This window comes from Thamnophis sirtalis, unplaced genomic scaffold (genome assembly GCF_051295495.1).
Source record: "Thamnophis sirtalis isolate CommonGarterSnake01/CBP01778 unplaced genomic scaffold, rThaSir2_p1.2 scaffold_7, whole genome shotgun sequence".
Taxonomy (NCBI): Eukaryota; Metazoa; Chordata; class Lepidosauria; order Squamata; family Natricidae; genus Thamnophis; species Thamnophis sirtalis.
In genome coordinates this window covers 73913070-73935965 of record NW_028261387.1, presented here as the reverse complement: position 1 = coordinate 73935965, position 22896 = coordinate 73913070, and the positions used below count along the sequence as shown (strand labels likewise).

Below are 22896 nucleotides of genomic sequence, written 5' to 3'. Positions count from 1 at the left end.
AAGCCATAGTGGTTAAGTGTAATCATCACACTAAGCCACCAATATATAGACTAATGCAATATGTGAGCTCATCTTTTTAATTAGCTGGCCTGGGCCTTGTTTGCATAACACACGCAAATTAGTCATAACTGCTCTCAGTTGATTGAGTGATCTTTGCCCCAGCACATGATCTTGGATGGCTTCATCAGTCATCTGATGTTTTCAGTCTTATTTGGTACCACAAACAAGGCAGGAAACTCCCTTTCTGCTTCACTTCCTACATTTTTATTGTTCCCAATTGGAAGAAGAAAAGTTGTTATGGCACTATAGGATTGAGAGAACCATGACTAGGTTTGGATAGGTTGGACTGTTTCCCACATAGTTTTCCTCTTTTTCAGTACCAAGATCCATGTGGTCACGGGAATCATAAAGGATTACATAAACTGTTCAGAAGAAGCACTGCTTTCATAACACCTTTCTAGAACTCAATTATGACTGTTGGAATAGTAGGTTAAATTTTAAATTCACAGAACATCTTAAAGTTACTTCATCAAAGGAATTCGTTTAGCCCCGAATGGACTGGGTCGTTTGGGGCTAAATCCAGCTCGCTAGGATTGTAGCTGTGTCAGTTAACCTAGTTTTATGACTTCACATGGCATGCTTGTCCTATCTACAAACAATTTAACATGGTATATAAAAAGAGCCATTGACTACCTTTAAGCACTGCTATAATGATAATCCTTGAAGACGAATTCTTTCAAACTGTACAGGTAGTCCTTGACTTACAACCGGTCACTTAGCAACCATTCAAAGTTACAATGGACCTCCCCAGAACTACTTACGATGTTTCTAAGTTCTGATGGATGCCCCCACAATCATGTGATCCAATTTTGGGCACTTAGCAACCATTCTGCATTTAGAGCTGTTTACAGCATGCCACAGTCACAAGACTGCAATTTTCAGTGGTTTTTTTGCTGGAAGCTGCCATTTACTTAATGACTGCAGAATTCATTTAATGAACACAGATGCACTTAACTCACACCCCAAAATGTCATAAAATCTGGTTCAGTCCCATGACTCAACTTCTATAACTGTATAACTGTAATTCCAGGCTCAATTAAAGTTCTATGTCAAGGACTACCCGTAATACAGTTACTTTCTCACTAGGTTCCTGCAAGTCTTGACCTCTCTTCATTTTAGGTTAGGGCGTTTCAAAAGAGACACTGTAATTAACTATATTAAATAACATCTTCAAATTAAAACAAATGTGTGCTAGCTATGGATTTTGTAGTTCATTTGTCCTTAAAACTAGTTACGGAAAGCATTTAGATAAGCCATAAGCCAGTAGATAAAAGGAACCTCAGAACTATCTAGGTGCCTCCAGGAACAGAAAGCAAAAACTTCCGCTGTACAACATCTATTTTTATTCTGCAGAACTTTGAAGAAAGCCATTTGAATGAACAAAGCTTGGCATCCCATGGAATTAAAAAAAGTGAAAACTTTAAGAAATATGAGGGTTTCCTTGCAGCATAAGGATAAATCCATTAATATACGATGGAAATATTGCAAAATAGGCTAGCTCATTTTGCTTATTTGGCCCCTACCTGAAGCAAAACGTCTTTAAAAAACCTCCCCTGAAACAAAGTGCTGTTTCTGAGTATAGTGGCTTGCTTCAATTAAACCTTTGAATAGAGGAATTTCCCTGCAGATTGTGCATTTGCAAATCAACGTGGGGGTTGGTTCTATCCCCATACATAAATACTTGTGATGATGAAAATTCAATCCATTGCATGCATACCAGAAGTAGCTGTTTTATGCTGAAATTATTAAATGATACATATATGTACCATTTGCTATATGTCAATATTAGAAATATTGGGTGTTCCATTTATCTTAAGTAGATATACATACATATATGCCTTAATTTTATAAAGAATGCAATTAATGTTTCTGGTTTACTTTTGATTAACAGATTCTCCTCATATTTGAACCTCTCCTGCATTGTAGGAAGACTCTACAGGTATAATGGAATAGGTGTATTGCTGTGAGAACAAACTTGAAACCATGGTAACCATACTGTTATGACCCAAGTGGTCACGGTTAGCAGGCCTCCAGAGAGTTCTCTATTTCTCTTGGGAATGGTTAAACAAATGGCCCTCCACTGACCAGTAAGGCTCCACCCTCAGTCCCCCAAATAACAGCCCATAGATTATTCAGCAAATCCACAAGGCAAAAGTCCAGGCGTATAAGACAAGGACAGTTTTGAAGGCAAAGTCTTCAAGGCTAGGGCAAGACAAGAACAGTCCTCGAAGGAAGGCAAAAGCAGTCCTCAAAGACAAGGGAGCGTGATCCAAAAACAAACACTTGTTCCTGGCAAAAGCCCCTCCTCACGGCATCTCCTTAACTTCTACTTTCCAGGTGAATCTCTTGAGGAGGGGCGGGACGCCCTTCTCATGAGTAGTTGATTCACCCTGTGCTGACTCTGCCTCCTCTCCATTCTCCATGCTTAGAGATTAAGCAGGGGAGGTATTTGCTCATCTTCGGAGCTCCTCTGCTGTCTGCCCTTTCTATCTCTCCCCTTCCTCGGTCAACCTGCACCCTCTCTTCCCTACCTACTCGCCCGGGACTGGTTCATCTTTGTCTCCAGGTTGTTCCTCATGCACCATCCCCCTTTGTCAGCCCAGGCTCCCACTCCTCTGCCTCAGACCCTGGCTCCGATGGGGCCATGACACATATGTACTTATCATAAGAGAGTTTGAAAATGAGTACATTATTTCTGCTTCACTGTTTAAAAGACAATACTACTTAAAAGGAGTTTTTGAAGCATATAATGTTTTAGATTTATTTTTCCCCCCCATTCTAGGACTAGAGGGCGAGAAAAGTCAGCGTCAGAATCAAGAATACAATGGAACTTCCTTTTGGATGGTTAAATCCTTCTCAATGCTGATTTAATATTTACTAGACTCATGGAGTAAAGAATATTGGCAACACACAGAAGGTCACTAAAATGATTGCTTAAAACCAAACACTTTACAGAATGTTCAATAAATGGACCACTAGATGGAGCTTTGAGGGGTTTTTTTTTATTCTAGCAAATAATTTATCCAGAACAGCAACTGGTATTTTAAAAAAGGTCAATATTCAGAGATCTGATAGATAAGGAAATTATTCCAATTTTCCTACAGAGGAGAGAGGAAGATTAAATCTTATACCCAGATTTTATATATATATGTATGTATGTATGTGCATATATGTGTATGTATGTATGTATATGTATGTATATATGTATGTATGTATATATATATGTGTGTGTGTGTGTGTGCGTGCTGATAAATAAATAAAGGGAGACTAGTATAGATCTATTTCAGGCTATTTAGCTCTCATCAGCTAGCCATATCCTTACTGGGATTCGAAACTGTGCTGTATTACATCTTAGGCAGACGTCTTAGCCATTAAGCCACAGGTCCTCCTCCTTATCAGCTGAAGCCAGGGAAGAAGGTATATATTTAGTGTGACAACCCCTGGTATGCCCCAATTATGGGAGGAAGCTAACTGCTTCCATTATCTGTCAATCGGCTCGTCACAAGAGACCATCACGACAGAAACCCAATATTATTACTGTTGTCTTTGTTACATTTGTGTTATATTTGTGCTGATAATGGAAGGGCACAAACAAAAATACCCCTAGGAGAATACCAAAATTAGGTGGTTTGAAATTACAGAGATTTGAAAAAGAAAAAGAACAAAGAACGGGTAGAGGTGCAAGAAAAGAAAATGTAAGGAAAGGAAATAAAAAATCACATTCTAGGTAAAACATTCATCGTAATCACAGAAATTATTTCTGATGACAGTTGCAATGCTTCCAACTCAACATATCCTTTTAAACTTCATTCCATGCTTTAAAACAATTGCTTCAAAACATAATAGTTCATATCAGACCAGGTAACACTCAAATATTTAACCTTTTTCTGAATTTTGAAACCAGATTTTTTTCATCAGATCTTTCAAAACAAAAAACGCCAGTTTAAATTGTCAAATATATGCAGTGGTTTTCTAAATGCCTGAGCAGCATTTGAAATAGGTTGGGCCAGAGTACACCAAAGTGATCAATATTGACTCCCAAAGGCTGATGGGATTCTTCAATACTATTGTTATTTTTAGTACTATTAGTTAAAGTAATGCTTATTATTTTCCAAAAATAAATGGTAAGTGAACAATCTGAAACTTCATGAAGCAGTTGATTAACTGAAGAATTTGGGGATTCCTAGGTTAAGCAATCATTGTACATCCTTATTCTGTGCAGTGGTGTATATCCTTATGGAAAAGCCAGAGATCTTTCTGACTATGCAGCTACTGTATTTTTTTGCCATTTTATTAAAGTCACAAAACTTGCAAGTAACAAGACTTTAAAAATGTTTCTTGATTACAGGTTTTTTAAATCTCAGGTTGTATCCTGTCCCTGTGCAGGAATTCAAAGTACGATTGTCCTATTTCATGCTCATGAAGAAAGCTGCCTACCTGGAAGAGAAGATTTTCATTCTGGTAGACAATGCATGGCAAAGTTTAGGCTCAAAAATTCTGATTTAATCCGAAGTTCCTTGCAACTGCCATTTGGAAATGTCACTTTTCTTTTACAGTCACAGAACACTCCTTGACTAGTTTCACTCTGTGTGAAATCATATAGCAATAAAACATCATGACTGATTCTTCACAGTAATTTGTACTTGTTCAGAGGAGCCAATGTGTCTTGTTCCCTATTACAATTTGTCATTCTGAAACAAGTGGAGGCATAACAATGGGGAAGGCTGGAAGCTGCAGTACGATGTGTGAAATTCAACTTCCAGAATCCCCCAGCCAACCTGACTGTTGCTGAAAATTCTGGGAATTAGCCTACATATCTGAAGGGCATCAAGATTTGAGAATACTAGCCTAACCCTTGCCTCCAAAGGTTACTGGGGGAAATAAAAATATGTACTGGGGAAGGGTGGGCATGGTGCCTTGAGTTCTTGGAAGGATTGCAGGATATAAAATTTGGCAGTCTGTGTGTTCAGGAGTCAGCACCAACCCTCTGGAACGAGCTCCCCGTGGAGATTCGGACCCTCGCCACCCTCCAATCCTTCCGCGCCGCTTTAAAGATCTGGCTGTCCTGGCTGGCCTGGGGTTAAGATTTTAACCCCACCCGAATTGTGTGACTGTTGTGCTTTCTTTTAATATGTTGTATTGTCTCCATGTTTGGAATACTGTTTGTCTTGCCCCCCCACCCTTCTGAATTGTGAGCTGCCCTGAGTCCCCCCAGGGAAAAGGGCGGCATACAAATAAAGGAAAAAACTAAACTTAAAGAGCAGAAAAAAACAGGAATGTCAAATTCACCATCTGATAGACATAGATGTATGATGCCTTGACTAGTTTCCTTCTAACTTCTATGGATGCTTATTCCTCCTGCTGCAGAAGAATTCAGTGGATTAGTTTCTGGTATTCTTGGACCTGAGAATATGTAGATCAGTAGGTGATCGATGAAAAGAAGGTCAAGAATGGCAAAAAGAAATTTCAGCAGAGTACAGGAATTCTTAATATGGATACGGAAATAAGGAATGATCTTCAGTGGATAGCCAGCAATACTGATCAAGACAGCTATGAATGCCCCAATTCTGGGTGTATGTCTCTCTGATATTTGAGTAGATTCTCCTGTTGGCTTATTTTGTTCCGTTGGATTAAGAATTTAGCTATCAAGTGAGATTTTCAAGTCTCCTCTCACTCATATTTTCTTTTGCTTCAAGAAGATTCTGACCTCAGCAGCAGAGGCTCCCTAACTCTAGAAAGCAGCTATTCTGATACCTGACCATAGGCAGGGTAAAGTCGACCCAAAGACCTAAGCTGAGCAGTTATCTATTTAAAGCTTTCTACTTGTATGTTTCTATGTTAGAATTGGGTAGAGGAAGCTGATTTATATTAGTTATATTGTTGTCCATCCAGACCAGCATTTTACATATTGGCTGGCAGCAGCTCTTCATAGTCTTGGGACTTTCTCATCACAGTTTCTCTGATTCACTGGAATATCTTTTAACCTGGGGTATCTGGTAGTCCACATGGGCATGTGTGATGCATATATTTTCCCTGTGGGGTCTATGACAACTCACCAGGGCCAACTTGCCACAGCCAACTTGTTGTGGGATGACTCACCTTGGCCAACTCGCCATGGCCAACTCACAGGACAACTCAATGCGGGACAAGAGTTATACTAATATCGAAGAAATAGTGGAATAAAATCATTAAACTATGCCAAAAGAAGGACAAAATGAAATGTGAATGAACAAAAATTAAAATCATTTTTAAATTATTTTAAACTAGTTGTACCCGGCCACGCGTTGCTGTGGCCCAGTCTGGGCATAGTGGGGAGATGGGTGGGTGCTGCCATTGGTCAGGACTTGGGGCTGCTGGGACGGGCGAGGATGGTTGGGGGAGACGGCGCCGCCGGGGCTGTCAGCCTCGTGGAAGTTGTTAAGCATCTCCTTGGAGGAACTGCACTCGGGATCCCCCAAGTCAGTGGCCCGAAAGAGTGAGATGTTGGGGATATTATTTATTTATATAGATAATTAAATTGAGTTGTTGAATAGTCCCACTGGTCCTTCCAGTAAGGAGATCCATCTAATTGGCCCAAAAAGAAGCATCTTCTCCATGGTAGTTCCCTCTCTGTGGAACACCATCCCCACAGAGATAAAACTGCCCCCCCACCTTGATACACTTTCAAAAGGCCCTGAAGACATGGTTTTTCCCACGGCCCTGCCCCCCCCCCTAGGGTGCGGCATCCCTCCCATGGCCTCTTTTTGGTTCCAGGAGGCTGCAGGGAGACCTGCTAGGCCCAAAACAGGCCGCATAAGAGGGAGTTGCATGTGCAAGTGCCACTGGTGGGGGAAGTGCATGGAGTGTTGCGCATGCATATGCAGGAAGTGGGGAACATGGGGATGTCACATGTGCATTATAAGTGTGGGCATTATAAGTGGGTTGTCACGCATGAGCGTGCACTTTCAGCACATGATGAGAAAAAGGTTAGCCATCAGTGTCTTAGGTCAGTCACTTTCTTTTAGTCCCAGGAGTAAGACAGTGATAAGATAGTGGACAACCATTTAAACATGAGCTAGCAGTGTGCAGCAGCTGCCAAAAAAGCCAACACAGTTCTAGGCTGCATAAACAGAGGGATAGAGTCAAGATCACGTGAAGTGTTAATACCCCTTTATAATGCCTTGGTAAGGCCACACTTGGAATACTGCATTCAATTTTGGTTGCCACGATGTAGAAAAATGTTGAGACTCTAGAAAGAGTGCAGAAAAGAGCAACAAAGATGATTAGGGGATTGGAGGCTAAAACATATAAAGAACAGTTGCAGGAACTGGGCATGGCTAGTTTAATGAAAAGAAGGACTAGAGGAGACATGATAGCAGTGTTCTAATATCTCAGGGGTTGCCACAAAGAAGAGGGAGTCAAACTATTCTCCAAAGTACCTGAGGGTAGAACAAGAAGCAATGGGTGGAAACTAATCAAGGAGAGAAGCAACTTAGAATTGAGGAGAAATTTCCTGACAGTTAAAACAATTAATCAGTGGAACAGCTTGCCTCCAGAAGTTGTGAATGCCCCAACACTGGAAGTCTTTAAGAAGATATTGGATAGCCATTTGTCTGAAACGGTATAGGGTTTCCTGCCTAGGCAGGGGGTTGGATTAGAAGACCTCCAAGGTGCCTTCCAACTCTGCTATTGTATTGTATTGTATTATAAACCATTTCCAAGATTTTGGCAAGAAAACTGCAGGGACTAATTCACACAATCTCTAGGAGTCAAGAGTGACTCGAAAGCACAAAATAAGTCCTGAATAACTTGGGATTAAACAAGTTATGACTAAGCAGACATTAAGATTGATTGTTGAAACCAAGCCCTGAAGGTTGTCCCTTCTGCATCTGAAATAAGACATGGACTGGTCAGAAAAAGAGAAACATTCTCTTTCTCTTTGATTAGTGCAGCCATATTAGACTACAACCCCCATCCTCCCCAGGCACGTATGAGCATTAATAGTACTTTTGAAATGAGAGGATCGTTCACTTAAGGACTAACCCAGTATTTTTTTTTACTCTTTTTGATCTTTGCTTATTAGAAAGTCAGGTATTTTTAAAAGACCAGCCTATCAGTTTTGATTCATATAGTTTAACTATGGCTGCAATACAGTTAGTATTTACCACATTAATAATATCAATTATCTCACTTTTTAGTTAAGATGAAAGTCATTCTACAAGTGCTGAGTCAGATGCCTCCAGAGGTTTTGAAGAAATTAATATTAAATATTAAATATTAAGGAAATAACTATTCTTAGTTCTTTCTTCTTCTCCTCCTCCCCCCAATTCATGATACATTGCATCTAAGCATGGAGATTCCATTTAGCTTGCATGGCCGGCAATGGCTGAGAGTATATTGTTGAGAAGTTCCTACATAAAAGCTCATGCAACTGGAGTCCCAATCATTCTTATACAGAGCTTGAAATCTGAATATATATAAAAAAAAATCTTACAAAATTACATTTCAACTTAGCCAGACAGCATAATTTTCACCTTAAGCAGAAAGTATCCATAATCTGAATATTCAGTCTTTAGCATCAGACATTAGAATTCTGGATCTGGCCAAAACAGTAGAATGACATCCTACATTTCCCACAGTTCTATATATTTTGACAACTGCTTTTTCAGACCTGTTAATCTACAACCACCACCAGGTGGCAGAGAGAGTCTATCGTGTTGTGATTGGCACAATGCAGCGCATCAGTGTTCCTTCACTGCATCCTTTTCATGGTTGTATAGGAGCGTAGAGAGCATCGCTTCATTTGGAGCGGTGCTGCTTTGGATCTTGCTGACCTGGGCTCCCTTTGCCAGTCCAGACAGAGTAATGAAATCCCACCCTCTTGGTTCCAACGACAAAGGTATTTCTATGAGCCCATCGGATGGTCTGACCACACAGCAGCTGCAGCTTCCTTTTGCTTCTCTTCTTCCATAAGCTGGGGCTGTCATGGCGACTCCCAACAATATTACTGCCACAAACTGCAGCTGGTGGCCCATTTCAGCGCTGGAGAATGATGCAGGCAAATCCACGGAGGTTGAGGAGAATCGGGATCCAACACACCCTGCCTTCAGGTCCAAGGACAGGCTGGTTCTGTATCACTGGACCCAATCCTTCAGCTCACAGAAGGTAAAATGCTTTGCTGGACTGAAGAAGGGCTTGCTAGCCAATATGATTCCCTTTGCATTCTAGGGGGTTAAGATTATGAGGCTGGGGTAGGGTGGGGTGGGGAGAAGGTGGCTGCTTTATTTTTCCTGGGGGAACAGTTGGAGATAGGGAGTTGAAGCAAACGCCTGTGCTTGGTCTCCGTGTTTTTACCATTGCAACAATATTTGCCAAGCGTGGGTGGAAGGGAGCAAATGTGTCTCTGTCTTGATTTTCAGGTCAGATTTCCATGATGTATTTGGAGAAGCGTTTGTTTGACAGCTTGTTTAGTCTTCTGAATGAATGGGAAGAGAGAGAGAACAGCCTAGAAAAATGAATTGTTTGCAGGTAACGGAATGGAGGCAGGCATGTTAGGACTGGAGATTCTGTATTTATGTGTGAAAGGGTCACACTATCCCCAACCAGCTCTTTACTTCTGACACTGCAGTACTTGTAAGTGCTAGGCTTTTTCTTGGAATCCCCCCCCCCCCAAAAAAAACCCACAGATATACTCTTGGAGCTATTCTGTTCAGGCTTTTGTTACAAAGGTTGAAACTAGAAGCATTTGCCTTTGGGAATCCTGACCTTTATTTTGCACAGCCATGCATATCCGGCATACTGCAGCCATTTCACTGGGATTTGTAATATATCGGAGCTATATAAATGGCAGTTTTGTCCAGATATAAGGTTGCTCCTTCCTTCCTACAATAGAATTCATGCTTTGGAGGGAAGGGGTCAGTGGGCCCTAGAGAAACCTTTGGATCCATGATTCATAAGGACTGCTTTGTACTTCCTGAGCTTCAAAAACAACCTAGGCGTTGTCTTCTTTTATTTCAGAGGATTTTGCCTCTTTTTCTTACATTGTAAAACATCTCCGTTGAAGTATTTTCTTTAGGTCTTTGTCTCCATGTCTGGGAAGGAAACAGTTAAGGAGCTACTCATACATGCTTTTCTACAACTAATCTAGAATTAGCCCCACCTCTGTCAGAATTGATGGGGCTCCAGAGACAGAAGATTGAACAATTAAAGGGCCAGTACTAAACATGCACCACTGATTTCTGACAGGCCTTCCCCTACACACACACACACACACACACACACACACACACACACACACACACACAGGGTATCTCTGTCTGTGTGTGTGTGTTTCTTTGTGTTTTTCAACGGCTTTCCAAGAATTCTCTCTGTCTGAAAAGCAGATGTTGCGTTCCCGATGCAATCTTAGATTATGCTGCATAAGCATGATATATGTAGTATATAATATGGATTCAGACTGTGCTTCATATTAGAGTTCTCTTTATTTAATTGCATTAACAGCATGATAAGAAAAGAAGTCTCGTTCTTTTAGCAGCCTATGAGTGCAAAAGTTACATCCTGGTGGAATCGGAACATTTGAAGAGCTTTCTTTGTCATACCCCCACCCACCCTTCACCCCTTCAGGGTGTCTGCCAATAAAAGCAACAGATCATGTATGGGGCTGCAGACAGATATCTGAAAAAAGCTATGAAATAATAAATCCCACAATACTCCTTCCTTGTTTCAGTACCATGGCCAGGGCAAAAAAATTGAAGTTTTCAGTACCTAAAACAATGTTCTCTTAACAAATAAAAAATAACCTTTTCTGTAGAAACAATCAATACATGCAGAAAGAGAAGGGGGGAAGGGGGGAGAGAGATGGAGGAGTGGAAGGAGAGGGAAAGAGAATATGTTTGTATAGCTGATTCCCTATAGATTTATAGATTTATTTATAGATTTTTCCCTATAGATTCCACATATTGCAGCTGAATTTTTGTCTCAAGAATGTTTGGTTTCTACAACCTCCAAACTCAATGCCTGTGACAGAAATAAGCTATTCCAATTATTTTAGAACCATAATATTTATTTAAACATTTTAAAATTTGTGGTTGAACTATCTAATTTGTGGAATATATATTTTGGAGATAAAGAACTTGGAAAGAAATATGGCTACAAATAATGAGCTAGTTTTGTACAAACAGGAATTATTATTTTTTTTTTAAAAAAAGACTTGAGTGATGTCATCTGAAAAGCCCCAACACCGTTACCTATTTTCTAACATGCCAAAAATATCTAGCAAGCTTTCAGGGAATTCCAGTAAATTTAGAACCTGGGTTTAAAAACAAGAAATTTGGTTTCACGGTTTAAGTTTTTTTCATAGTAAATGCCACATTAAAGTAAACAAGATGGGATATGCCCATGATGGTGAACCTATGGCCCATGTGCCACAGGTGGCACACAGAGCCCTCTCTGCGAGCACGCCAGGTGTCACCCCACCACTGAGCTGGGGTGCAGCTCCTGCCAGCCAGCTGGTCTTCAGTTCTCTGCCACTCATTCATGGGGTGGGGTCTTCCCCGATCTCTGCAGTGTTCCCCCATAGCGCACCCTACCTTTCTGCCCCCAGCGCACACTAACTTTGTCCTGCATTTCTACTGTCTGTGCCTTCCCCGATTTCTGCAGTTTCCACTCTCCGCAGGTGCCTTTCCATGGCAGGAATGTAAGAGGAAGCTTGGATGCGCTGGGGAGAGAAATTGTGGAGATTGTGAGGTCTCCCCCATGCCCCGTTTTGGGCCTGAAAAGCCTCCTTTTTAGGAGAAGCTGGGTGCGTGTGCAGGGAACATGCACACAAGGACAGGTCATATGCGCCGGGGGCGCTCACATTCCATTTGGGGGGTTGGAGCATGTATGCATGCATTTGCTTTGGGCACTTGGCACCAAAAAGGTTAACCATCACTGGGATATGCTGTGTTCAGGTACATAGAGAAATTGCCCAAGGAATATTTCCTGTGTCCACATATATAAGAACAAGGAATAGTGGGTGTAAGTTAGAGTTACCTAGATTTTCTTTAAATGTAAGGAAAAACTTTCTGATGATAATATCTCTATAACAGTGTAATAGTCTGCTATGGAGGCTCTGGTGCTCCATCTCTGAAGATTTTAAAGAAGAGCTTGGCCAGCCACCTCTTATGCCTTGTTTAATTGATTTTCCTATATATGCCTTGTGGTCCCTTCCAACCCTACTGTTCTATGATTCTATAGGAACAGTGCTGTACTAGAACAAAACATTATCCTATCCAACAGTTTGCAGCAACCAGATGCCAAACAGAAACTCACAAAGAGAATGCAACTACTACAATAGCACATTTGTTTATATTTCTTGACAATGGGTATTGAAACCTTTACTGGCCTCCATATGAAAAGCATATAACCATTATGACCACCATCTATTACCCCCTGTGTTCCTTGTGCCTTTAAAGCCATCCAAATTAGTATCTACCCTTATATCTTGTGCAATGGAATTCAGTATTTTAATTACGAACTGTGCAAAGAAATCATTCCCTTTTCTCTTTCCTGAAATTCCCATTATCTAACTTCATCGCATGATAGTGACAATAGTTACACATTTTCTTTCCTCTGGCAGTTCAATGGAACCTAGACAGTGTGTGGGATTTTACCTCCCAAAGAAGCCACCACCACCCCCACAAAAAAAATAGGTTAAGTTGAGAGAGAGCAACTGACCCAGTCAAATCCTTCTATGGGGCAAGCCCAATGACCCAATCCACACCTGAAACAATATTCCATTACTGGATGTCATAGGCACTAGGAAATAATCTTTTTTTCTCTACATAAGTGTCTCTCAACCTTGGCAACTTTAAGATGTGTGGACTTCAGCTCCCAGAATTGAAAAGGAGAGTTGAAATCTACACATATTGATGTTGTTAAGGTTCAGAAACATTGTCATACATAAGTTTATAAATCTATATTATTAACCTCTTGAGGCAGACCAGATCAGGAAACAAACTCTGAAAGTACTACTAAAATTCTATTGTTGCTGGAAACCAGGCAGAGAGTCTCTTTCTTTCCCTCTTATACTGAAGAGAGTCAAGCAAGTTATTCCCAAGCTTCTTCCTCAGTTCTCCTGTCTCTTCAGGCTAATTACTGTATTTTTAGGACTATAAGACGCGGGGGGGGGGGGGGATAAGATGTACCAAGATTTCAAAGTGGTAAGTAAGAAAAAAAGTTTTTGTCCTCCTCGGCCCCCTCAGCCCCCAGGAGCATTCTGCAGGGGCTGGGGGAGAGCAAAAACACCAAAACGGGGGCATTTTCCCATTCCTCCAGCCCTGCTGAAGCCTGCAGAGTGCTTCTGTGGGGTGGGGGAAGGCAAAAATGCCCCATTTTTCACTCATTTTTCACAAAAATGGGATGCGGGGGCAGGGCTTCAGGCGGCCAAAATCGGTTGTATCCGGTGTATAAGACGCACCATTTCTACACTCTTTTTTGAGGGGAAAAGTTGTGTCTTATATTCTGAAAAATATGGTAGATGTCTTTGTAGTGGCTGTAGTGACATATATTTTTCTTCAAGGCTATCTCCATACTCCACTGCACCTTTTATGTCTTCTTAATTTGCCTTTCTTCTAGGTTGAACAAACTTCAGATTTTAACATTTCTTCACAAAAATCCCAAACACTGTAACTTTTTTCTACAGAATTCTCTAGTCTTTTAAGTATTTTGGTTCTATCTTTTGAAACTTCTTCAGTCTTACAATATCATTGCTAAGAGGCAATTACTGAGTACTAGTATGTTCTGTATTGTCTGTATATATTCGTGGCACGACAAAACCGCGCTCGACTAAAGCGCGCCCAATTAAACCACGTCGCTGACATCATCAACAGGGCGACAACAGCGAGCGCGGAGAAAGAAGGGCGCTTTAACTAGCGCTTTGAAAGCAAGCTGATTCAAGTTAAGGTAAGGGTTAGGTTTAGGGTTAGGTTTAGGGTTAGGTTAAGGGTTAGGGTTAGGTTTAGGTTTAGGGTTAGGTTAAGGGTTAGGTTAAGGGTTAGGTTTAGGGTTAGGTTAAGGGTTAGGTTTAGGGTTAGGTTTAGGGGTTAATTTTAGGTTTAGTGTTTACAGCGTGCTTCTGTCTCCGCGCTGTTGTCACCCTGTGATGACGTCAGCTACGTGGTTTCGTCGAGCGCCCTTTAGTCGAACGTGGTTTTGTGGTGGAACCGTATATATTTATAGGCTTCACAGTACAGTTGTTGCTGTAGTGGTGTCTAGTGTGAGATTTACATTGTTAAAAGTAGCCTAATACTATTCTCTAGCAACATATCAAGCTAGGTTTCTTCTGGTAGCCATTTCATGACCCACCACTATCTATAGATAGGGCTTCTTACTCCAGTGTGCATCAGTTTATTTTGGCTTACAATTGCATTGATTTTAAAATGTTGATGTCTATTCTTATTAAAGTTTCCTATTGGTCCATGTTTTAATCACCCTAAAATAATCATTACACATGGCAAAAATCCTTGGGGATCCCAGTATTAGTATCTTTCCAGTTCAAACATTATTTGATCGTAATCTCAGTTTTGTAAATCAGTCATTCATAAGAGAATGTCTTCTTTTACTCCATGAAGTTACATTTGTTCAGATGAAGCCTTTGAACACTTTATTGGAAGTACTCAAAGTACCATATAAAAGAGTTGTGAGAAAGGGCTTATGTTTACAAAGATCATGTTAATTTTGCTTTGGCAAGATTTATCTCACTAGTTTGGAAAATGCTTTCTACCAAGCCACCCAGAACAGAAATTAAGCTGTATGTTCCAGAACTCCCAGAGATCTTTTTAAAATAACCATCTTACAATATTTGAGACTTCTGATACAGCACCATATTGTTCTTGTTCTTGTTAGAAGATCAGCAATCTCATATTAGAGTTCCTAATAGAACTCTTAAATGGTTCATCTGGACTTGCTGTTTACTTGTTTTCAGTGGTGAACAGGCAGTGAGTATAGTTCTGCAACCTGGTGCCTTATAGACTATAGCAGGAGTCTCTAATCTTGCCAACTTTAAGCCTGGAGGACTTCAACTCCCGGAATTCCCCAGCCAGTCTTAAAGTTGCCGAGGCTGGAGACCCCTTGGACACGCCCTTCATGGTATTGGATCTGGGTACTTGAGAGACCGCCTGCTGCCAATTACCTCCCACAGACCCATTAGATCTCACAGGGTTGGCCTCCTCCGGGTGCCATCTACCAGCCAATGCCACCTGGCTATTACCCGGGGGAGGGCCTTCTCTGTGGCAGCTCCGGCCCTCTGGAATGAACTCCCCGCAGGGATTCGGACCCTCACCTCTCTCCAGGCCTTCCGAAAAGCCGTCAAAACCTGGCTTTGCCGGCAGGCCTGGGGGTGATGAGTTCCCTCCCCTCTCGACATGTATGGTTGTGCGACTGTTGTTTATTTTTATTATTTGTATTTTGTTTTTTATGTTCCCCTTTTTCCCCCTTGAATTGTTTGCCGCCCTGAGTCCTCCCGGAGAAGGGCGGCATACAAATAATAAAATTCTAATTCTAATTCTATAGCAGCTCTTTTACAGAATGCATAGATCACATGGGGTAAGGAGCATCAATCTTTCTGATTCTTTTCTGGTTTTTTCCCCAAACACCTGAAAAACTTTGGTAGGTTTCTTTATGGTGTAAAATTAAGAATTAAACACTGCTTTTCTCTTAAAATCTGTCAACTTAATAAAATAGAACTCAAAATTATTGATTACCCCAGTCTAGTGTTATTAATATATCAGCTGCCCACACCCATTAATTATGGTACACCACTTTTTAAAAAGCAGGTTATTTTAGTCATAAGAATGTTTCCAGATCTTTATATCTACTATAAAGTTTAGATTCCCTAAGATTATCAGTTTAGGTATTGGCATTATCTTACACCTTCTATGACAAAAAGAGACATAATTATTTTAATTTCTTTGAAATCTCCTTATCCTCCTCCTTATCCAGTGTTCCAACTGTTTCAAACCTTTTAATCTTGTTTTATTGTTGATATTTATTAAACCAGCAATATGATTCTTATTCAGACAAAAAACCTGGATAGTGGATGTGGCAGTCACTGGAAACAGCAGAATAGAAGAAAAGATATTAGAGAAAACCACAATATATAAAAATCCGCAAATAGGAGTAGAATGATTATGGCAAAAGAAAGCAAATATAGTACCAATGGTATTAGCCATATTGGATACAATCCCAAAACATCTGGAGCATCACTTTCTTTGGCATTGGAAAAAATAATCACCAGTCAATTGCAAAAGGCAGTTTTACTTGGAACAGCTTACAATCTTTGATAATACTTTTAATATTATTAAACAACAGTATTTGTTTGTCTCAGGTCTTTGGGAAGAACTTGATAGGCGGACAAAAATGCCAAATCCAGTCTAAACATCTAGTTGACTGTTCAACCAACCATAATAATAGTATTAGAAATTTTGAGACAAAGGCAAAGATCTACTTAAGGAAAGAAAATGTACACAGCTGTAAGATGAGTGTTCCTGGCTTAGTAACAGTATTTATAAAAAGATCTTGGAACAGGAACTAATTGCAAACTATGCGTCAGTGGTGTGAAAAAAGGCAAAGGCAATGCCAGCCTACAACATCAGAAGAATGTTTTTCAAATCATAGGAGAAGTGTATGTTCCAGTGTATACTTTTATTGTCAGTTCAGTGTTCAAGCATTGCATCCACGCTTAGGTTTCAGAGAATCTGAGGAATTTTGGGGATGGGCAATGAGGCTGATAAGAGACTAACACCTCTTATGAGATAGATGAAAAAGTGGAGATATGAAAGCCCTCTTCAAATGATGAAAGAATGTCTCAGAGAAGGTCAAGACAATTTCTGTATCATCTCAGTGTACCAAGGTATAATGGATTTAAGTTTCAAAAAGTCAGATTCTGTCAGAATGTCAGGAAAATCTATCAGAGTTTGCTGTAGAAAAATCAAATCCAGAAAGCACACACAGATAACTGATTCAGCTGGATTCATTAACTTCTTTATGTACATAATAACAGATGAATAAATGTGCAATACCAATAGATTCTTTCAACGTGGTAGAAGTTACAAGCAGAACACAAACAGAAGAGAACAGTTAGTTTCATTTCAGAGTTCAGAGCAGACAAGAGTAGTTTCAGTTTCGATTCTCAGCAGAGACTCAGATCTGATTAAGCTCCCATTGGCTGATTTAGTTGCTATGCCTATTCATTGGCTGACCTTGTTATCATGTCTCTCCCGGTCATGAATATTCTAACAAAATATTCCTAACAAAACACTTCCACAATGTAGCCTATTACTCCAAGGTGGGCTCCGCTCCAACGTAAGCAGGCATTCATCTATCAAAGATGCTTCTTTCACTAGGAAGCTGAGCTTGATTACTTAAATGCCCCCTTCCAGTTCTAGGTTTCTTCTATTATTCTAAAATTTAGTTTGTCATTGTTCACATTTTTTTCATGTTTTATTTGTTTTATTTATATAACACTCAATTTTCATCAAATATCAAACATTGTTTGAGATTTTCTAACACTGTATTCCACTTAATCTGAGTAAAGGTAATGAATGACAACCTGCCATTTCATGAAGTGATGTCAATTTTTTGAGGAAACTAGTTGCTGTCATCTAAATATGTGTAAAATTAAAAACAACCCAGAATAATATAAATGAAAATTAAAATGAACTGAAGGATTTTTATCAGCTTAAGAAATTCAGAAGAGTCCTATTGGAGCCAATCAAGTACCATCTAGTCCACAACTCTATTTAGGACTGGTAATTATTTCAAAAAAGCCCTCAAAGAGATAATGGGATTTTTCCATTAGTTTCATAACTATACATTTGGAGGACCAAAAAGTCCATTTATCTATCATGAACAATGGCTACTATGGCTCTGGTCCTCCACAATTTTGCTGAGACCGTTCAAATCAGCAAATTCCCATAATTTAACTATGTACCAGAAATAGTTTTGTTCATCAGTTGCAGTGACGTGCAGTCAGGGGAGGCAGAGCCTCACCACTGTCATCATGAAAAGAAAAACAATGTAAAAGGAAAAAGGCAAGAGCTGAGGTCAGGCTGAGCTAGTTGCTGCCAGAGTCACCATGGATGACTGTGCTTAGTGCTTAACTGTTTAAAAAAGCCTCTAAAAAATCACCCTCTACAGAAGGAGGCAGGAGAATGCCGTGCCTCATCTAGTCTGACTTTAGGCATTTTATGATCACTCGAGCAGAGTTAAGCAAGGGTTAAAAGCCTAAAAATTCCTGACGTAGGTGAAGCACGTCATTTTCCTGCCTCCTCCTGTAGAGGGCACTTTTTAGAGGCTTTTTTAAACAGTTAAGCAGAGTCATCCACGGTGAGGCAGCAACTAGCTCAGCCTGACCTCAACTCTCGCCTTTTTCCTTTTACATTTTTTTTTTCTTTTCATGATGACAGGCAAGAGCAGAGTTGAAATCCTCTCTGAAACAGCTGGAGAAGGTACATGTGAGTCGGAGGGAGGGGGAGGAATTCAAACTTCATTCTCCTGGTGCGGGGCTTTGGACAAAGGCTGGAGGGAAGTGCTCTCCCTCCCCAAGTGTAGTTTGATTGCAGGCAGAGCCACGTTGTCTTTTCAAACCTGTAATCAGTGAAGTTGGGCTGGATCCTTCCGGAGCTGGGGGAAAGTGTGTGTGCTCCAATATGGCTATTTGAACGGCTTCCTGTCTCCTCCTGTAGTCTCCCTGAATCCCTCCAATCCAACTTTGTGTGTGTGTGTGTGTGTGTGTGTTTGTTTGAGAGAGAGTTTGTTTGAGTGAGAGAGGAAAGGGGGTAGGAGAGATAGTCCAATCCAACTTGTGTGTGTGTGTGTGTGTGTGTGTGTGTGTGTGTGTGTGTTTGAGAGGGGGGAAGGAGAAAGAGAGGGAGGAAGGAGGGGAAGGGAGAAGAAAAAGAAAAAGAAAGAAGGAAACTTATTTTGCAAAGGAGAAAAACAAATTCTGTCACTTTAAATCAGAACTGAGCATGCCTGGCTGTGGAATTCTGGGAGTTGAAGTCCACAAGTCTAAAAAAATTTGAAACCCACCACTGTGTCAGTGCCTCAACAGCAATAAACCTCACCGCACGTCACTCATCAGTTGAGTTTCATGCCAGCCATGTTATAGTACCCAAGTATTGCCAAAGGAAATGGAATGAGGTTCTACTTGAAAAATGTACTTCAATTTTACTTTGGTGAGCACAGCAATATTTTTCAACCTTGGCAACTTTAAAATGTATGGGAATTCTGGCTTGTGAATTCTCAGAGTTGAAGTTCACACACCTTAAAGTTGCCAAGATTGAGAAACAGTGGAGTACAGGAATACAGGGAAGCAGAGTGGAATGAATTGTAAAATAAAACAATGGGGTTAGACCCAATAAATGTATCTTTCTCCCATTAAATATGCATGAAACATCTCTAGTCAATATATAATTACAGGTAATCTCAAGATCAGTACTTCAAGGCAATTGTCACTTCTCAATAACGGAAAAATACAAGGAGGAAAGTGCTTAATTAGTTTCTTTCCCTTATCCTTAATTATATCCTAAATTGAGAGCTCTGTGTATAAATTAACAACTAATATTATAAGCCTGAATTAATTTTAGCTTTCTAATAAACTAGCCCATTATTTCCCATTAAGCAAGCTATCATTTTAAAAACATTTGATAAGCATGTTTTGTTATCTATACCTTGATATTTTAGACTAAAATAGTCAATGCTAGTTATGAATTGCCTTCAGTAGGGTTTACCTAATACGGTCGCAGGTAGGTTGCTATGACTGCTTAATACAAATAGAAAAATGGTTAAACGGTTGCCTTTTCATTTTATTTTGCTTCTGCAGGTGCTTCTATTGGTTTTTGTGCCATGTTACAAGGCAGAGATGTATTAAAGTTTCTTAGGATTGTGATGATTATGTTTCCAAATGAAGCTTTGAGAAACCACATTTTCTCTAATTTTACTGGCCCAAATACTGTTAATGTATCATCGGTTTTTGGCCATATCAAAATCAAGACAGCCTACAATGAATAGGAATCAGAATATGAATATATAATTAGCAACACATATGTTGTGCATATACAGCAGCACTGAACATGGTCCTTACAAAAGATTTCCATGAATGTCTGAAACCTTCAACTCCTAGAATTCCTAGTTAGCATCTGTCCTAGCAATTTTGAGTCTTGACATTTCAAGAAGGTTCTAGATTAAAGACTTTTTCTAGAATGTAATCATTTAGCTATCTCTTGTAATTCAATTTGGACATTACCCAACTCCAACTGAATCTGGCCAGATCACAAATAATAAATTAAAAGCTAAGGCAAACCAAACCCAAGATGAGATCTAAACACAATATGAAAGGGGGAAAAAAACAAGTTTACCAAGGGGCCACAATTGTCTCATCCCAAAATCTGGGAATACATCTAGATCTTCAAGATATGGAGCCATGCAGATTTCCACAGGAGGGTCTCTTTTTAAAGAGCAGGGACTATGACCATATTGGAAGGGATCATGGGCCTTGGTGGTGCAGTGGTTAGAGTACAGTACTGCTGACTTGTTGACTGCCTGCAATTTGGCAGTTCAATCCCACCAGGCTCAAAGTTGACTCAGCCTCCCATTCTTCTGAGGTGTGTAAAATGAGCAGCCAGATTGTTGGGGGCAATATGCTGACTCTGTAAACCACTTAGAGAAGGCTGTAAAGCGGTATATAAGTCTAAGTGCTATTGCTATGACAGGAAATGCATGCCTCCTGGGTACCAATAGAAAACACTGTTTAATTGAAAAGTCTTGGAGTGTGCCAACTCTGCCATCACAAGGAAGAAACGATGGGCGATAGGATCCTCTCAAATAACCTGGCCCTATGCCTTGTAGGGCTTTATAGGTAATAAACAGAACCTTGAATTATATGTAGAAACAGACTGGCAACCAGTGCAGCTCATGGACAGAGATATCATATGGGCATATGAAGATATGCCGTCACCGCCGGTACTGTTGCATCCTGGAACAGCTGGAGCTTCTGTGGGGTTTTCAAGAACACTTGCAGTGCATTATAGTAGTGAAGCTTTCAGATGACTAAAGCATGAGTGACCACTGAAGGGCTTCTTGTCCCAAGAAAGGGTGCCACTGGTGTACCTGACAGAGACCCCTTTAGCCACAGTTGCCACCTGCTCTTCAAGCAAAATCAGTAAGTCTAAGATAGGGCTGTCAAACTGGCAGCCCACGGACTGTGCCACGCACAGGCCACATCCGCCCCAGCTCTGCAAATGGGAAAAGTAGATTTAGTTGGAGATGGTTTCTCCTAATCCAAGTCTGCAGAGTTTCCAGGAACTGGGACTCCACAAATCAAAATCAGTTGGTTAAAATTACAAGGAAGCATATTCAGGATCATCATCAGGAGAAACTTCCTGACTGTATGAGTTATGGAATTGGCTGGCATATTAAGTGCTAGTATTTTCTCATTAGACATCTTCAAACAAGCTAGATAGTAACTTATTAGAGATGTTCTAGGGCAGTGGTGTCAAACCCGCGTCATCACAGCAGCATCATGCGACGTACTTCTTTCCCCTTCGCTAAACTGGGTGGGAGACAGCACATGACACATCTGGCCCGTAAGCCGCACGTTTGACACCCCTTTTCTAGTGGATTCTGAATAGAGAGTTAATTACATGAGCTTTAAGATCTTTTCCAGCTATATTTATTATTTTATTATATTGATTGGATTGTACACTGCTCAGAGCTCCTCTGTGAATGAGATGGGCAGTTAATAAATTTTATACACACACACATACACACACACACACATGTACACACATGCATATATAATTGTATGAATCTGTGATGCTATCACTCTTATTCTTCTATCTTTATTTAACCAAATTCTCCTAGACCAGGATTCTAACTAGATAATGATTGCTGTTTCATGGATCAAGGATTTTTCAATCTTCTAAAATGGTTAGCTATTCAAGCATTTATTCAACATTTTACTATCTACCGTAATTCAGAGTTCATTTTCAAAGTGAAATTGGCTTCATAACAGAAACGAAGCACATCAAATCAGGGCAGCCCTACGATAAAAGAAAAGTCTTAGATTTAGTGGTTGGTACAATGACTGACTATCCAATTTCATTTTCCACCAGTGATTTTTCCTGAATTTGATTTGGAAGGGAAAATACCATGCATAAGAGCCTTTCCATAAGAGGGTTCAGCACTCCTATGCTCCAACATTCACATGATCCTTAGACAACTCAATTTTCTTGCCCCAATTCTCAGAAAACAGAACTTCCTATTGTGATTTTAGATGTTAAGTTTCTCATATCATAAAACTGGCATCTTGTGATGTAGAGGTTGTTAACCCTCTCCTTCTCTGCCTAGCTTGAGAGTTAGCCAAGTGAGTACTTCACAATATCCCAAACTTTCTTTGTGGGGTGGGTGTGTTACCAGATTAGAATGACAGAAAGCTAACCCTGCCCTATTTCTAAACCCCTTGCAACCAATATAATTTTGAATGCTCAATACTGTAGTCACCGTATAAGTAACACTTTGCTGAGATAATATGTGCAGAGGCATTTATTTCATCTCATTACCTTTAGTCCAAATCCTCATAATTGGCTTGCATTCAGAGTGTCTTAAAAGCTCTGAGAAATAAACAGCATTGAACAGCAGCTTCTGGAAATGAGGGAGTGGAGTGACACTGAGCCCTGAAGCATTTTAAATTTAACTTTCTATATTACATGGCAAACCATGTTGCACAATAGCAGGATTTTCACTCTTGGACATTTGAAATCAGGATACACAAAAAATATGGCAACCTTTTGCCATGGAAGCTTTAAGCAGAATTTA

The 22896-nt window shown here is 40.2% G+C and overlaps 1 protein-coding gene and 1 long non-coding RNA gene across 2 annotated transcripts in view; both read left to right on the top strand.

Moving 5' to 3' along the window:
- Positions 1-1883: 1883 nt before the first annotated feature.
- Positions 1884-3044, top strand: LOC148044725 (uncharacterized). The gene is made up of 2 exons (XR_015697359.1): positions 1884-1999; positions 2843-3044. It is a non-coding gene; the product is annotated as an uncharacterized LOC148044725 (long non-coding RNA).
- A 5731-nt stretch (positions 3045-8775) lies between these two features.
- GDAP1L1 (ganglioside induced differentiation associated protein 1 like 1) overlaps positions 8776-22896 on the top strand; it is a 61012-nt gene continuing 46891 nt past the window's right edge. Inside the window, exon 1 of the mRNA XM_087720415.1 lies at positions 8776-9204. Coding sequence (XP_087576541.1) covers positions 9025-9204 — 180 coding nt within the window. The 5' untranslated portion in view covers positions 8776-9024. The remainder of the gene's footprint in view (positions 9205-22896) is intronic.